This window comes from Aspergillus mulundensis (assembly GCF_003369625.1).
Source record: "Aspergillus mulundensis strain DSM 5745 chromosome Unknown scaffold_5, whole genome shotgun sequence".
Classification (NCBI taxonomy): Eukaryota; Fungi; Ascomycota; class Eurotiomycetes; order Eurotiales; family Aspergillaceae; genus Aspergillus; species Aspergillus mulundensis.
This window is the reverse complement of record NW_020797893.1, coordinates 1,529,899-1,547,289: the sequence shown is the minus strand read 5'-3', so window position 1 is coordinate 1,547,289 and position 17,391 is coordinate 1,529,899. Positions and strand designations below refer to the sequence as shown.

The window sequence follows — 17,391 nt, the reverse complement described above, 5'->3', positions numbered from 1 at the left end:
CCCTCGACTCGCGTCCAGGCCCACCGCAGCCCTCTCCTCTTCGCAACGACGATCTCTCCATTCTCAGCACCGGAGGAGTCAGGCCCGCCCCCAGACGGCTTAGACCGGGGGTGGAGATGAGAGCCCACTCGCCCACTGTAACCCCGGACATCGATCAGGCCATGCGTCATTGATTGCATGGATTGCCATGGGACATCTTGTTCCGAAGCTCGTACCTGGGGTGATAGCTGTACATGGGGTAAGATGGACTTGGCTACGATGATCTATAAAGCGTGGGGTTCTCCTCGGTTTTACTTTCATTCCTCAGACCGTGGTTCACTACCGTGTTTATCCTCGCTTTTCTACTATTGGAGCTCGGACTTGATACGTTGTTTGATTACTTTGAACCGTTATGAAAGACGCACGCGACTCTACCTCCATGACTGAGGTCGAGGATATCGAGGGCAAGCCGGCCGTGGCCCACGAGACACTGGTTGCTAGCTATGTCCCCGGTACCGACGAGGAGAAGCGACTGGTTCGCAAGATCGACCTCTATCTGTTGCCGTGTATTTGGTACGGCCCTGACCAACAGAGACATCCCAAGATGAATTGCTGACCAGCCGAACAGGGTGATGTACCTCCTGAGTTACATGGACCGCACAAAGTACGCCTCTCCCCTACCCTCCTCAGCGCATACTAACGTCACTAGCATCGGCAATGCCAAAGTCGCCGGCATGGACACCGACCTCGACCTCGACAGCAACCGCTACTCAATCGCCCTCGTCGTCTTCTTCATCGGCTACGTGATCTTCGAAGTCCCCAGCAACATGCTCCTCTCGCACATAAAGCCCAACATATACCTCCCGTGCATCATGTTCGCCTGGGGCTGCGTCACCATCGGAATGGCCTTCGTGCAGACATACAAGGCGCTCATTGGGTTTAGAGTTGCGATGGGTCTGCTCGAGGCGGGATTTGCGCCGGGCGTGCTGCTCGTTATCAGTTCGTGGTATAAGAAGTCCGAGCAGTCGAAGCGGTTCGCGGTGTATATCTCAGCGGCTATTCTCTCAGGTGCCTTTGGCGGTTTGATTGCCGGCGGCATTGTAGGCGGGTTGGATGGTGCACATGGGATCGAGGGCTGGCGGTGGCTGTTCATCGTGGAGGGGGCGGCTACCGCGGGCGTATCGATCATCGCGTCGTTCCTCCTGCTCGACTTCCCCGCAAGCACGAAACGGCTCAACGAGCGCGAGAGGGAGCTCGCCATGGCGCGGATGGCAGCCGAAGCGATGGCTGTCGACGGGGACGGCACAGAGGTACTCGGCCACGCGCAGGCGCTCAAGGCCAGCCTCAGCAATTGGAAGACCTGGCTGTTTGTCGTTGGATACATGGTACGCCCTTCGCCTACCGCTGCTTCAACCGCGCTAACCAAGGCTACTAGGCAATCGTCGGCTCCTCAACCCTCTCCTACTTCTACCCCACCCTCGTCGAAGGCCTGGGCTACACCGGCAACATGGCGCAATACATGGTGATCCCCATCTACGCCGCGGCGTTCGTCTGCAACGCCATCACCGGGTACTTCGCCGACCGGCACCAGGACAAACGCGGGTACTTCCTCGTCGCGATGATGACGGTCGCCATGGTCTGCTCGATCATCATCTGCGCCGTCTACGACTTCAAGGCGCGCTATGCCCTCCTCGTTATCATGGGGATGGGTCTCTGGGCATCGAACGGGCTATCGCTTGCCTATGCGTCCGTGAGCTTTGGCGAGATGCCGCGGGAGGTCCGGGGGATTTCGCTGGCGCTCGTCAATGCGATGGGGAATCTGGCGCAGATCTATGGCGCGTATTTGTTTCCGGATAGTGATCGGCCGAAGTATCTTATGGGCTTTGGGGTTATCAGTGGGCTTTGCTTTACGGGGGTTGCGAGTTATTTGGCGTTGCAGGTTTTGCTTACACGGAGGGCGAGGGTTTAGCGGGTTGGACTTTTGTTTCTCGTGTCTGTACCCAGTGTCATGATCGACCATACGGAAGTTATGAGGTTACATGTCAAAGAATCTATATTCATCAGCATCGGAGTGGATGGTCTTCAGCTTAAGCATGCCTTCCACACATCCTACTCTAGGCGCACATCATTTGTAAGTCTTCAACGCCCCTCACTTTATGTCAGGCTCAATTCTCTCTATTTACAGCTCTATCGTATTAGCGCGGTTAGTCAACTTGCTCAGCGCTTCCGGCATTGGAGATCTCGGAAGCAACGGATGGGATGAGCAAGTCCACCACCAGGGCCATCAATCCACCCAACGTTGAAGATTTACCTGCTGCTACAAAACAATCCAGCCACTTCTACCGATGAGCGGACAGCAGGCGCCGATGCAAGCCACTCAACCATGGACCCTCGAAATCAAGCTTCAATGACGTCTCCCCACCACAAGCCGACCACATCCGAACCACGCCCCTGACCATGACCATGAACATCACCATCGCATCGATGAGCCGCAATGAGCCGCATGGACAGCGGCACCGGACTGCAAGTCCTCGGCGTCGTAATCGGCGGCCTCCCCATGATCATCAACACCGTCTACGCCAGCAAACCCTACTACCCCGAGCTCAGCAAGACGCTCGACGACCTAATCGAGACGCTCAAGGCCCAGCATCTGCTGATGAGAAACGACCTGCAGAACATCCTCGCCGCGCAGTCCAGCAGTCTAGGCCCTGACCGCATCGCCGAGATCCTAGCCCAGCCGCACGCGATCTACTTCCGGCACGGCGAGGTCATTAGCGCCGTGGAGCGGGCGCTGGGAGACGGACGCGACGTGTATGTCTCGACTGTACGGAAATGCGGGGACGTCATATTCGAGATTGCGGAGCGGCTTGCGGGATTCCCTTCTTCCTCGACTGCGAGGGGAGCCTCGAGTAAGACCCAGGGCACGGGCAAAGGGCTCGGACGGGCGCTGATGGGCCGGCACCAGATCACGTCGTCGGCGCAGCGTCGGGACTTCGACCGCCTCCTGCAACGCCTAGACTACTCGACCGTGTTGCTCGCGCGCCTGAGACTTACCATCCGCCCGGAGCCCAGCCAAGCAGCGGGTGATCTAACGCGGTCCGCATCGCGCGCAACACGGGTAACAACGACGCTGAAGACGAACGTCAACGCCAACACAGACAACATCAGCCAAGCAGCGAGCCGTCTGCACGCCGCTATAGCCGCGGGCTTCGACAGCGCCGAAGAATGCCACTCCACACACACAGCGGCGCTGTTCCTGCAAACAGGCACAGGCACGGACCTGCTACGGAAGGGCCACGACTCCGCAACAGCCCGCGAACCCGTCGTGTTCACCGTGGGCTTCCGCATGCCCGCTGTGGTGAGGGGGTACTACGTGCTCGAGGTGAAGGCCATCCACGACGCAAAGAGCCAGCCGCCGCCGGGCCCGTCCAGCGGGAAAGTCAACGGCGACCTCTGTGCGCTTGTAACGCGCGCCGCGGACGAATCCCGCAGTCTGGAAATGAGCATCTCCGAAGAGGCGGGCGGGAACCTCATCTGGAACGAACTGCATCCGGCTCTGGCGCTCACGTCGCCGTCCCAGTCCCAGATGCGCGGGCGTGGACGTGCGCCATGTCCGACATCCGACCTGACGACCCTGCACAGCATCATCCAGAACACGGCGCCGGGGTCCTGGAGCACGCCGCTGAAACTCCGGCTGTCGTTTTTACTGGCGTGTTCCATCCTCCAGCTTTCCCCGACGCCGTGGCTTCCGAGTTCGCGCCCCCTAACCTCGGAGACGATCTGGTTTACGAAGGAGAACGCAGCAAGCTTTACTAAAACGAAAGGCGGTTCCTCAACAGCCACACATAGCCGGACAAGCTCAAACACACCAACAGGCCTCCGCCCCGGCACGGCTGGCTCCGGATCCGGATCCGCATCCGCATCCGCATTTGCATCAACAGGGAGCCTCTCCACCTCCACCCCGAACCCCCTAATCCTGCACGACTTCTTCAACGCCTCGGCCCCCTCCCCACCCCCCGCCCGAAAATCCCTGCTGGCGTTCACAATCCTGCTCCTTGAGATTTGGCACACCCGCACATTCACCTGGTACTGCAACGAGATCCTTGCGCCGCTGAGTGTGGACAGTGATTTCTGGGGCCGGGCGCGGATCGCGGAGATGTGGGTTGAGGATAGTCGGGGGCTGGTGGTGGAGGAGGTGTGGGGGGTGATGGTGCGGTGTTTGCATGGGACGTTTGGGACGAGTGTGGATGTGGCGGTTGCGAGGTGGGATGATGAGGTGTTTCGGGGCGAGTTCTGGGAGAGGGTTGTGCTTGTGCTTGGGGAGAGGCTGGAGGGGGTTTGATATGTATTAGCTGGGCTGCGGTGTTGCCGATATGGACATGGCCTATCACTGACTGAGTATGTTGGATAGCCCAATGAGTCAAAATGCAATTGTAACCTAGCTAATAAAGATATTGATCTCAAGCAATAGCTGCATCCGAAACAAAGTGCCAAAGTGGTCCTGGTCTCAACCCTAACATCCTGAACTAGCAGATATGCTAACGCTATACAACAATAATATCCTCAAAGTCAAGCCGTATCAGATCCAATAGCGCTGCCCACGCCATTGACCGGCCCCCCCGAAACCCGACAAAGCGTGTAGAGCAGATCAATGGCCTCGTCGATCTTGTCGCAGGCAGCGTCGTCCATGGCGCGGACATTGTCGACAGACGATCTCTCTGACATCTCCTCGATCACACTCAACCACGAGTCTAAAGAAGGGTCTAAAGATGCGGTCTCTCCGTCTGTCTCGTCTGGAACCGGCGCTTGATCGCCATTCGAAGTTGGACCCTGGGCTCCGTCATCATCATCTGCACCATTCAGAGTCGATATCCCATTTTGGCCCAGGACTCCGTCCGTGTTGAGGGTACCGTTGAGAGCTGATCCTTCATTTGGACCTGGCCCATCGTCCGAACTATCTGAACTGTGAGGTCCGTCCTCGCCATGTCCACCATTCACGCCGTGTCCACCATTCACAGACACTCCATTCGCCACCTGCTCTCCATTCCCCTGGTCCTGCCAATGCACGCGCCTGGGTACAACCCATCGCCCCGGCGCCCTCGGGGGAATTGGCGGAGGTGGAAGGGAAGGATGCGGTAGACCTCCAGCTTGAGCCTCACTCTCCGCTGGTCCTCCATCCTGACCATGTCCGTGCCCACCATGCACACCCGACGCTCCACTGCCGCCCTGCTCTGCGTGTTGGCTCGACCAATGCCTCACCACGAACTCTCTCTCCGGCGCTCTAGGCGGAATCGGCGGAACAGGGACAGGCGCAGGGAAAGCCGGAGTTGGCGAATCCGATCGCGCTGGGATGTCGAGGACAATCTCTCCCTCTTCGACATCTTGATCATCCACGACGTCCTGATCGTGGCGGTCTTCGTGCCCATCTCCGCTTGCACCATTCGTCAAACCCCCCTCCCCGTTCAAGCTCAAACGCTCCAATTCCTCCGCCTCAACTTCAACCGTAGTCACCGGCGTAGAAAACCGCCGTGGAGTGAAGTTGTCTTCGATCAACTCGAGAAGCCGCAGCAGGATAGCGCACACATTATCCTCCGTAACGCCGACGCGCAGCAGCCGGTCGGCAAGACCGATTCCATTTGGGCAGTGTCGCGAGACCAGGGTTTGCCTAGCCCAGTGGCGAAGACGCCCTTGTTGCTCGACGAGGCGCTCGTGCAATGCTTCGGAGAGGACGGGGAGGCGTCTGAGGGCGAGGTATAAGTCGTGCTGGGCGCGGATGTATAGGTGGAGCATGTCGTCCGTGTCGTCCCCGATGTGGGTGGGGATGGGTGCGCTTGCGTTGTTGGAGGGGGTGTTGGGGTCCATGGTGTATTTGATGCGGACAGGAGTTGGATAGGACGGTCTGCGAGAGTTTACTGGTGGGGAGTTGGCAGGTCAAGTGCTTTGAGGGTTAAGGATAGATGATACTTTGCGTGTTCGATGAAATGACGCTGCAATCGTGGAAGCTAAACGAGGGGTACGATGCAGCTTGCGTATAAGATATTTGGAAGAGGATTGTCTCGCAAGCTTGAAGCCCAAGAGCAGATGCAGGGTGGGCAGGCCTGGTTCCTTCCTTGATACGCGTAAAGGAGCGCAGGCCGTACAGGGAAGGCGCAACCCACGATGTGCCGACAACAAGTAGGACTCTCTGACATCGTGCTCTGCAATCCCAAAAGAGCGAGGGGATTATCTAGAAGGCTGCTGCATCCCCATTTCTATAGACATCTCAGCAAGCTGGATAAACCAAGATTGGAGGTCGTACATGGTCTAGGGAAGCTTAGGGCTTAGAACAGCTGCAGCTTTCGGACTCTATATGACATATATCGAACGCAAAGAGAGAAAGCCACACTTTACAGTCTATGTTACCGCATGATCAAAAGCCGTCAGATGAGACCAAAGCCCCTGCGGAACATCATCTGAGGCTCCTACTGCCGTATATTAGGGCGTGGTTGGTGAGCATAACAGATTTATGCACAGTCCTTACTCAGCGCAAATGCACGGCACGTGACACCTTGACTGGGTCGGCGAACGAACTCTCGCTCTCACTTTCGCTCATCCACAACCCATCAGAGTGCTGGAAACAAGAGCCAGCTCAAAGCACTGATCGGAGAAGATGGATGTCCCAGCGAAAGGCAGCCAGCACCGAGCCCTGGACAGGGCACAGGGCACCAGGCAGCACGAACCAGGCAGGCAGCACCGGCGGCTCCAAGCGCTCAGCAGGCTCTCCACTCGCTGTGTAGATTCGCCAATACCATGGGTAATTGCCCTGGCCTGGCCTGGAACCGGTCTCTTGGCGCTCCTTTATGTAGCGACAATTTCTTAAAGCTCTTTTCTCTTCTCAAACCTGGAATTGCGATCGAGTCTCGTTCATTGCGTCCTATGAGCTCGGCTTCATCACAATCGTCCAGACTCATCTGTTCAGAGGCCTACAATGGCTCCAAGACGCCAGACCCCGATCTACAAACACATGGATGCCGCCGGACAGCTCGCCATCACACACGTCCACAATGCTAACCAGGATCTCTCTCTCGGTGGGTAAACCCAGTCAAGTAGAATCACGCTGACCAGTCCAGTCGACCGCCTCATCGAGCCCCAAACAATAGCCCATTTCCTCTCCTTCTGCTGCGAGGGGACCCTCCCAAACGGCAAGACGACGTCGCTGGAACTCCTCAAGGGCAAGGAGCTATCCCTGCTAGAGCAGAAACCAGAAACAGATGAAAGTCCCTTCCACTTCATGGACCGGATCATGAGCAGGATCGGGTCACTGGAGGACGACGCGCGGATGTGCGTTGTCGGCCGCAATATCTGGTCCGTCAAGAACCGGTTATGGGCAGGGATGATCCCTCTCTCCGAGCAGCGCTGGAAAGAGAAGGGCCTCGACCGCCCGGATAACTTCGATATCGCGGCGCAGTATCTGTCCGCCGTGGTTGCGGTATTCGAGTACCTCAACCGCCCGCGCGTGCAGGATAACATGCGCGACACGTTCAACCTGATTTCTCAGCACTGGGGCGAGTTCGAGGCGTTTGTCAACTCGCGTCGTGAGGGCAGACCCGTGGGAATACGGAAGCTATGGACCGAGTTCATCCAGGCACATTTCGAGGTCATCACCGAGCGCGCCCATCGCTGGGTCTTGGTCCACGTGAATACCCTCCGCGAGCCGCTAATCCGCGACCTCACGACGTATCGCCCGGCTAACCTGGACGAGGTCGATAGTGTGCAGTGGCGGCTCACCGACCGGCTGCATATCCTGGCGGAGATTGCAGGCGTGGCTGATTATACGATTATGCTGCCGATGCATGGGTACTACGGGTACACGACGCCGCCGATTCCAAGCGGCGTTCTGCCCACGCTGCGCTCGCCGAAATGGGATGTCCGGAATGAGGCGTATGGCCCGTACATGAAGAGCCTCACGCGCGGGCAGATGATCCAACAGACGCTGGAACGACGGGAGCGCGAGGGGCCGCGAGTGCACCATGTCGCTGACCCCGTTGAGTTCCAGCGCACGACCCGCGTGCAGCTTGGGTGTCAGGCTCGCGCGCGAAGGGAGATCCGCGGAGACCCCGTTGAGCCGGTGCCGAAGGAGCCGTGGATTCCGGATGTCATGCGCTCGATCAAGACGGAGACAAGCCGGGTTGGGTTCGTTATCTATCGGCTGACGTACGGGCAGAGCGAGGCGGAGTGGAGTGCGTTCCGGGAGAAGTTTGAGGCACACGTTTCAGACTGGGGACGGGGGCAGACGGGGTCCGCGGTTCTAAAGCCGCATTTGATGCTGGAGTGGCGGGATGGGAAGGAGTTGGGGATTCCGGAGGGGGGTATTGAAGCTGCGAAGAAGTACGCCGCCATCATCTTATAAAGACATCACTGACTGACTCACTACCAGACACTATCTCGACACGTACCCGGATTCCGAAGGCGAAGACGTAGAGTCTCCGCAGCCCCCCGAAGACTCTGAGTCCTCCGACTCCGACTCATCCACCCCCCTAACCCTAATCTCCTCCATAAACCGTCGCGCCTTCCTCGCCGTGGACTTAGCAAGCTACACCTCCTACACCAGCAAAACCTACACCCCCTGCAGCCCAGACATCCCGCCCGGCGACTTCACAGGCTTCATCCTCGCCATCGACCCGGACTTTGATCCCGCCGAAGGCCCCGACCGCCCCGACGAAACACCCGGCTTCTTCGGCCAGCTCCGCGTCCTCGGGAGTCTGCTCTGGGGCGACCTCTTCGGCATGCTTGCGTCGCAGTGCGCCATCCTCGAGGACCTGTGGCCCCTTGCCCTCGACCACCCGGATAACGTCTACGCGGGGCCGCTAGTCCCGCTTGTGACTAAGGCGTGGCGGGTCCATAACGGAATTCGGGGGGTTCTGATGAACGAGATGATGGGGTACGTTAGGGCGAGGCTTGAGGGGCGTGTTTGGCCGTCGTCGAGTGCGAGTGCAACTGCCACGAGCACAGCGCAGCAAGCAGACACGACCACAAACACAAACACAGCCACTGGTACTGGTTCTAGTACCAGCAGCGCACCCCCTCCGCCCCTCGATTCCGACCAAACCTCGCTTCGCATCTGGATGATGTTCCAGTATGCGCGGTCCCTGCGGGGGCGCGGGCAGACGCGGCAGGCGATCATCGTCGAGTCGATGATCCGGGCGCCGCGGGGAGCGATGCCGGATATGGCGGATGTTGCGAGGAGGATGGAGCTTGAGGGGATTCCGGTGTCGGCTGGTGAGCTGGAGAGGGAGGTGCATGCTATGGGGAGGGATCAGGGGTGTCCGATGCAGTGATGTATGTGATCGTACTCCTCGTCCCCGGCCGTTTGAGTTGGGCCTGTACAGGATAAAGTCATTATCTCCGTCACTTCATGTATAGATACCTCAATTTTGGAATCACACACCGAGGAAAGCGTGCATATTATACTAACTCCCTACCCCTATCCTCTCTGGCCCAATCCGGGGAAAGGAATGGTTATAGCATGCTGTGTCTAATCTGATCCATCGTCCATCGTCCATCGTCCACATCCACGTTCTCCATGCCATCCCAACGCATTCCCGCAACCCTAACCCCGAAAAGCCCTAGAAAACTCCACAACCCAACAAACCCTAGCAAGTGCATCCCCTCAATCATCCCCATCCTCACCTCTACCCATCCTCCCCCCCTTACCATCAGCAGCATCAGCAAGCCCAACCTCAATAACCCTCTCCCCCCCACCACCCCCCCAAACCCCCTGAATCTCCAGCCCAGCCTCCCCCAAAAGCATCTCCCACTGGGCTCTGGACCGCTCACCCCCGGCCCCAAGACACATCATCTGGACATCCAGCGCAGCCTGGAACAGCGGCGTGTGCGTGTCCGGGAGCACAAACTCGACGAGGATGAGACGCGAGGATGGGCTCATTGCGGGGATTATGTTGCGCAGGATTTTCAGACATGTGGCGTCGGGCCAGTCGTGCAGGATTGAGCGGAGGTAGTAGATCCGTGCGCCTGGGTGGGGTCGGATGGTGTTAGTAGAGTAGGGTAGTGGGATGGGAGAATGCCCCGGGAGGGGAGGGGAGGGGGTGTACGGACCTCTAACAGGCTGCGGCTCGAAGAAGTTATACCCCATCACCTCGATCCCATACCTATCCAACTCCGTGTCTTTGCCTTGAACAACAGCCGGCAGATCCTGCAATACCAGTCGTCCGCGAAGACCCGGGTACCGTTTCCGCAACGCTACCAGATCATGGCCCTCGTTTCCGCCGATATCAACAATAAACACATCCCCTTCACCTTCACTCTCTCCTCCACCCTCCCCGTCATCACGACCCTGATCCTTCCCAGTCCCAACTGTCTTCTTCCACTTCCCATCCCGATCCCCCAAGCCCAAATCCCCAAAGACCTTCTGGACCGGAAAGACCTCGAACCACGCACGACTCCCCATACGCCTAGCACCCATATACGCATTAAACCGTTCCTGCTGCGCGGGCCTCGCGCCCAGCCACTCGAACTGGCTTTGCCCTGTTGTCCAGCGCATGGGGCAGGAGGCCTCGGTTGGGACGTTATACGCGTGGGCGCTGAAGTAGGATGGGAGGGAAGCCAGGGTTGGCATCGTCAGGTCGTAGAGGACCATGCCCCCGTCCCGGCCGAGCGGGCTTGTCATGATGGGCGTTTTGCTGGTGCGTCTGTACACGTAGCCGTAGCCGTACCGTCCTGGCGAATTGGAATTGGAATTGGAATTGGAAATGCATTGGGATTGGGATTGGGACGCCAGGCCCAGCGCTACCGCGACGCGCATGAGGCGGACTGCGCACTCGTTAGCATAAGCATAAGCATAAGCATAAGCATAATCCCGCCAGCGACAGCGACAGCGACACCCACATCCGCCAGGCACCTATCCACGCATAGGGCAGCGGTTCGCAGGGTAGGTAGACAAACCAACAAGCGCCCCCTCCGCCCCCGTGCGCTGCACAATCTCCTGCACCGACACCCCGTCTTCGTCTTCGTCGGCGTGTTCCATCAGCAGCTCGAACACGCGCAGGTCGAGGAGGACGCGGAGCGCGGCGTTCTGCGGCGGCTGGTAGATGATTCGTCGCGCTGTTTCGGCGGGCGTTTCGATGGTTAGGCGGAGGGTGTCGAGGAGGGAGAGGAGGTGGGCGTGGGTTTCTGGATTGGGATGCGAGGATGTGTCGGCTTTGGCTTCGGCTTCGGCTTCGGACAGCGCGGCGAGCCGGATTTGGTCTGTTAGGGAGAGGATTGTTGCGCTTGAGTCTTGGCTGCTTGGGGAGGGGGAGAGGGAGCCCATTGTGCTATTCGGAGGAGGATGGGATGTTGGGGTCGATGGGAATTGGGGCTGGTGGATAGGTTGGACCGTTGGATTGATCCATGGGCAGGATTAAGTATATAAGCATCAAGACCCCCGTCAATCTGAGGCATCGTTTACTCACGTCTTACGGTACGCCGTGCTGAAGGCTGAAAGCTGAAGCAAACACGCCGTCGCCAGTTCGAGCTCAGCGCATGTGCCCCAGGGTGGCGTGGGATAGATCGACCTGATGTATCGTATCACACATATCACGCATGGTCATGTCAGACGCAGGCGTCATTAATCCCCAAAGACCTATAAGGACTTAAGAAGATTCAAGCGCCCAGTGAAAAAAATCAGCATTGCAGCACACGTCAGATGGGCTGCAGACGCGGCACGCCACATCTGACATCCCCGGTGCCCGATCCTGTCGCGTCAAGGGATCGGGAAGATATAGCCGACAAACCGCGGAGTATTGCGTAACGAGTGATAAACTCTGTAGTAAGCGTTGTGATCTCGGCAGATTTTGCCTTGGGTGGTTCGCGGTGGGCGAGTTAGGGTTTGGGCGTGCTTATATCATTATAGATCCAATATACTAATGGTAACCAGGACGTAGCATTAGAATAATACGCCTATCTTAGCCTGAAATGAGGCCACTGGGTGAGTTGGATTGCTCGTCATTCGTTGAGGATGCTTCCTCTTCGCGAGATTCGAGTTGCACGAGGCGTCCATGAACCTGTCCACGACTTTGAGTACGCTGTCATTGTCTCATCCCTCACCTGTGATATCGCAGGCTATAGCTGGCTCCTTGTAAGTCAGAGAGACAGATTCGATGGAGAAAGAAAGGAGAATCCAGCATTGTCGAGACCGGTGCAAGAATGACCTTGACGCGAACCAGACTTCCGATGTGGTCTTGTTTGTTCTGGAGGGGGTTGGGTCCTTGCATTCAACAACAGGGCGAGCAATAGGATTGAAGAAGAAAGGCCATGCCAGTATCAAATGCAATGCGGCCATGCAGTATCAAATACAGTGTGGCCATGCCGAGAGATTCATAAACCTCCGGGATAACCGCAATGTCTAGCCTTCTCTTGGGCCGTTCTGAACATCAATCGATATCCTCCCCAGGCTCCTTCCAATTCGAAAAGCTTCATTCTTCAATTCTCACCACCATGGACGTCCCACGCGTTTCCAAGACAATTGCGACCGACGTTGCCTTGCACCTCGACAAAGCCATGACCCCAACGTGCTCTTCGGCTGGCTAGCCCTAACTCTGGCTGGCGGTCGCGAGGCCACGAGAGAAGTCGACTTCGTTACCTAAGACCCCTGCGTGCATGCCACCACAGCTAGGGTGCCCTTGTCAAGGCCGGGCAAACCGTGTGTCCAACCAGACGCGCAAAGAGCTCAATTCCGACCGGGTCGCCAACGATGCGGCCATACATACTCCTGGGCAAGAGCACCACCACCCGTGCCTGGCGCCCACTGCCGCCTGGAATCCACCAGGTTTGTTCTCTCCCCGGGACCTGCACTCCCAGCCCTCACTCCTCTGACGGCTCCCTGACCTGCAGGTGAGGACCAGCATCCCAGCTACAAATGGCCCTCACTTCATCCTCATGCGTTCCAACGTCAAGCGGCTGGGCCTAGGTTCCAGCTCGCGTGGGATATCCTGAATTGTTGGATTCCGCCTAAGTGTAGCCCGAGGATCTGGGAGGGGGGTTGGCATTTTCGCGATGGACTTGCTGCGAATGGTGAGCTGGGCCGCTGGTCGATCGCAAGAACTATCGCAAGTCGGAGAGCGAGATGCAGGATTACGAGCTTTGAGAGGTAGTACCCTAGGTAGGTACCATAGAGAGCTCTTGTTCTTTTCCTTTCCTACTCCTTTCCTTTTTGTGCAGGGCCCACTCATTGCCATTTGCTTTCCTATTATTCCCCTATTCCCTGCTCTCTTTTTGCCGTTGCTTACTTGGTCTTTCTAGTTTTGTATGCTGTATGTGGCGATCGATTGCTGACCGTCCATAGATTTCCTATGCCTTGTAGCTCTACCTTCACTGGTGTGCCTTGACTACGATGTCTGACTATGATACTCTGCTTTGTCATATGCACTCACTCCCAGAGTGCACCCTTTCTGGCCACTCCTTCCCATCGCTCGTATTCTCCCACGTGGCATTTGAAAGCCGTATTCATATGTGGTTTGGCTGTGAGGTGATCTATCGAGATACCCGAACAGCGCAAAGTATGCTATGCCCGTTCCTCTCGTCTGCAGCTGTATCGTTCAGCGGAGTGTTATACGTGCTAACTTTGCGAGCCCCAGGAGGACGTCGATATCCTTCTTACCACTTGTTTTCGAGCGAACGGAGAAGGCTCACCCGGCTACGATACCAGCATTTCTGAACTACTCCGACATGAAGTTCCAATACTAGAATTGAAAGTTAGTCCTGTACCGCACCTTCTACTTCAGTCCGTTGTTTCGTCGACTTGCCGCTTCTCTTGCTGCTGCTGGCCATGTGGGCGCGGCTTATTACGCTGCTGGATAGTGTTGACGCAGCGGCGTTTTTGCTTTTGGTTTTGCCTTTTTACCATCGTGTTTGAAATGGGGTGATACATGCCATGGCAAGACCTGAGGCTTCACACGCAAGATGCAAGATGCAAGACGCACGGTCACACTCCTCGTCCGCGACACTTCCGACGCAGTTATCTTCAAATTGCAATACCCAGAGATCAAGCTCTCGGCCTTATCACGGACAGAGAGAGTCTATTGCGGACGAAGTCGCTTTGAATAACCTACCCCCCCTCCGCCATCAGTGCTGACCATTTCCCCTCGGCGGAGGGTTAGAATTGGCGCAGATTAAACAACGAGGCGGGGGGACTTGCATCCATACCAGCGGGACCGATGTCACCCTAAACCCAGGAAGAGAGCAATATCCGGCCGACGAGGGGTTTTTTGTGAAGACGTTTGATGGCTGGGGCGAGATCAGAGAGGTTACGGTACATCTTAAGGTTGACTTGTTTGTATGGTACTTTTGACACGGTATCAACAATCAAAGAAGGACTAATCGTGCGCAGATGCTACGCTGAACTGGGATATTGACGAATTTGTCTTGTCCTCTAGCTCGCAGGTCCTGAAGACGCCGATTGTCTGTCTGTCGACTATATAGGCGTCGGCCGAGGGTTTGTTCTGGACGTTCTGACCAGATTCCGAACTTGACGAGGCTCATTATTCAGCGAGGAAAGGGCCAGGGGCTATCGGACGAAAGAAGATGTTGGAACTGCGTGCGTTTTTACAATCTCTCGCGGTTGTATGTCCGGCTATTCGGGGAAGCCATTGCTGGCTCGGCGAAACTCACGTGGAATGAAAACAGATGCTAACTCGTCGAGAGGGACCGATTTCTGGGCGATATATCGCGGAGAATCAGGAGGGAAGCATATAGATTTGACCTCTTCCCGTCTGAGATGACTGTGGTGGGCATGAAAGATCGCGACATTCCAGCTCCAGCTGGCGTCCGGAAGACACTACGCAGTCAAGACGGCAACAGTCCGGGCGCGAACATCACTGAACTGCCGACCTGCTGGGAAAAGTCTGCAGGACGAAATCTGGCAATCATGCAAACCGAAATGAAGGCTCTGTGCCTGCATAGCATGATTTGGAAGTCGACCAGGCCGCCAAAATCACAACCCTACCCTGGGTATAACATGCACGTATAATTATACGTTACAGCGCATGACCAAGAAATGCACAAGCACAAGGCATGCACGAGTGCCTGACCGCCGGGCAAACATTGGATGGCGCCGAGGTCAAGCCCTGTGGCGGGCACGTCTCATTTGCTGGTGAACATGCAAACATGATGCCGTATGATGCGGTCGCGAGACTGCAGGGGAAGCACTGGAGGACAATTCAATACAGGTGGAACCGTACCAAGATGTGTCACAAAATCCCGGCTATAGTTAACTAGAGCTAGCCAAGGCCGCACAAGCCGCATACTACGCGGATTACATGGATATTCCTATTAATCTAGCACTTAAAACCTTACTTCTCGCGCCTAATAACTTTTAGGGTTAGCTTTGCAGGTATTTATCCCTATATTTTTATTAATATCTTATATTATAGTGTAAGACTGACAAGTCTCGAAGATCTTTACTAATAATAAAGATATTGACAAAGGAATCTAACCAATAAGAATGGAGTATTCTAAACCTTGTTAAATAATATTAAAAGAGTTGCTTGGAGATCTAGGAAAAAGGCTGGCCTTAAGGCTATTTTTATAAACCTTTAAGCTACGCTTAAGCTATTTTTAATTAAAAAGTAAATATAGGTTTAAATACTTTACGCATAGGTTTTTATTCTAGCTTATACTTAGGGCCTACCCTAGCCTTGCTTAATTAGTAACTAAAACCCTAAATATTAATAACCTAGTTAAGTTATATAACTTAATATAATAGTAAGGTATGCTAAGCCTTAACAGCCTAAGGCTAAAGCTTAGGTTACCTAAAATACTAACTTTAAATTAATAGTGTATTAACTTTAGTAATATTAAATAAAAAAATATTAACTTTAATAATTTTTTTTTTTTTAATTAAAGGGTTGTCCGCGACCCGCCGCTAAATTAAAAAAAAATAATAATAAAATGCTACTATTATTATTAATATTAATATTAAATATAGCTTTATTATTACTATTTTTAACTTTATTAAAGTATTATTTAATATATTAAATTTAGTGTCTTATTCTTATTATTTATAGCGCTTTAAATAAAATATAATATTTATTTATAATTAAAAGGGAAAAGGTAGTGCTTTAATAATACTTAGTATAAAAGTATAAATTATAGTATAGTTTATAGTTTTATAAATTTTTAAATTTATTAAACTTTTTACTAAATAAAAAGTTATTTTTTTTTATTATAACTAAAAAAAAAGCTTTTTTAAGCGCTGCCCTGGCTTTTTAATAAGTAAAAAAAAAGCGCCTTGTTATAACTATAATAATTTAAAATATTTTTATTTTTACTTTTTATACTTTTACTATGGTATAGTTATAAAACCCCTTTAATATAATATTTTTACTAACTTTAAAAGCCCTTAGTATTTTTAATTTTTTTTTTTACCTTTATCCCCCTTTAGGTTTAAAAACTTTAATTTTAATTAGTTTTTAGGCGGTAATAATAATAATAATAACTAGTATAATTTATATTTAATAAGCGCCTTTAAAATATATAGCAAGATTATAGGTAATAATTTAGTAAGTTTTTTTTTACTTTAATAACTATTAACTAGTGGCGCTTTGCCAGCACTTTATTAAATATACTAACTTTTAATTTATAATAGCTACTTTATTATTTAACTATAACTCCCGCGCCCCCTAGCTTATTTTTTTTTATTTTACTTAATGCTATGCTAGCCTTTACTTTTACTAATACCCTTATTACGGGTTTTATGCTACTACCCCCTTAGGCTTTTTTTTTTAGCCTTTAGCCTTTTCTTCCCTGTAAGTATACCCTATTTTTAATTAATTTAGTAGTAAAATAGCTTTAGTATAAATATTAATTAATAAAAAATAAGTTTGCTTGTAGTGTGCAAAGTATGTTTAGGCATGTAAAAATAATAAGTTAATTAATAGCCTTAATAATTATGTTTATTTAGCCCCCGGGTGTAATTACTTTTATTATATTTATAATAAGGGTACTTGCCTTCCCTTAYTATTTTATATAAAAAAAAATATTATTTTTTTATAATAAATAAACCCYGGTAACTATAATAAATATATTTATTATTAAGATATATTTAGTTATTAGGTTAAACTAGTAATAAAGGCCTATAACAAGAAAATAAGCCTTAAGGTTTATATAATAAAGGTATTAGCTTTAGTTATATAAAAGCTTATTTAATTTTTTTAGCTTACTACTAAATAGCCCCTGGCTTATTTTAATAATAGCTAGGATAGCTATTAATTTATAAATATTTTTTTATTAAAAAACAAGCCTGTTATGCCTTTTTTTTTAAAAAATACTAGGTATAAAAAAAAATACCTAAAAAGGCCCCTACTCTTGCTCCTAATACTAAATAATAGTTTTTTATTATAGCCTTTACCGCGTAATTAATTATTATTTTTTTTTTTT

At 52.8% G+C, this 17,391-nt stretch overlaps 5 protein-coding genes across 5 annotated transcripts; 3 read left to right on the top strand and 2 right to left on the bottom strand.

The window, feature by feature from the left end:
* Positions 1 to 391: 391 nt before the first annotated feature.
* DSM5745_05816 (uncharacterized protein) lies at positions 392 to 1,948 on the top strand (the record flags this gene model as incomplete). Its single annotated transcript, XM_026747832.1, has 4 exons — positions 392 to 552; positions 608 to 643; positions 689 to 1,364; positions 1,415 to 1,948. The coding sequence occupies 4 exons, from the start codon at positions 392 to 394 to the stop codon at positions 1,946 to 1,948; spliced, it is 1,407 nt and encodes a 468-aa protein (XP_026603664.1).
* Positions 1,949 to 2,473: 525 nt separating this feature from the next.
* Positions 2,474 to 3,795, top strand: DSM5745_05815 (uncharacterized protein; the record flags this gene model as incomplete). Its single annotated transcript, XM_026747831.1, has 2 exons — positions 2,474 to 2,790; positions 3,246 to 3,795. The coding sequence occupies 2 exons, from the start codon at positions 2,474 to 2,476 to the stop codon at positions 3,793 to 3,795; spliced, it is 867 nt and encodes a 288-aa protein (XP_026603663.1).
* A 753-nt stretch (positions 3,796 to 4,548) lies between these two features.
* DSM5745_05814 (uncharacterized protein) lies at positions 4,549 to 5,841 on the bottom strand (the record flags this gene model as incomplete). The annotated part of the gene is made up of 1 exon (XM_026747830.1): positions 4,549 to 5,841. The coding sequence occupies one exon, from the start codon at positions 5,839 to 5,841 to the stop codon at positions 4,549 to 4,551; it is 1,293 nt and encodes a 430-aa protein (XP_026603662.1).
* A 1,105-nt stretch (positions 5,842 to 6,946) lies between these two features.
* DSM5745_05813 (uncharacterized protein) lies at positions 6,947 to 9,296 on the top strand (the record flags this gene model as incomplete). Its single annotated transcript, XM_026747829.1, has 3 exons — positions 6,947 to 7,046; positions 7,089 to 8,346; positions 8,396 to 9,296. 3 exons carry the CDS (start codon positions 6,947 to 6,949, stop codon positions 9,294 to 9,296), a joined length of 2,259 nt encoding a protein of 752 aa, XP_026603661.1.
* A 332-nt stretch (positions 9,297 to 9,628) lies between these two features.
* DSM5745_05812 (uncharacterized protein) lies at positions 9,629 to 11,287 on the bottom strand (the record flags this gene model as incomplete). The annotated part of the gene is made up of 2 exons (XM_026747828.1): positions 9,629 to 10,788; positions 10,921 to 11,287. The coding sequence occupies 2 exons, from the start codon at positions 11,285 to 11,287 to the stop codon at positions 9,629 to 9,631; spliced, it is 1,527 nt and encodes a 508-aa protein (XP_026603660.1).
* Positions 11,288 to 17,391: the final 6,104 nt, after the last annotated feature.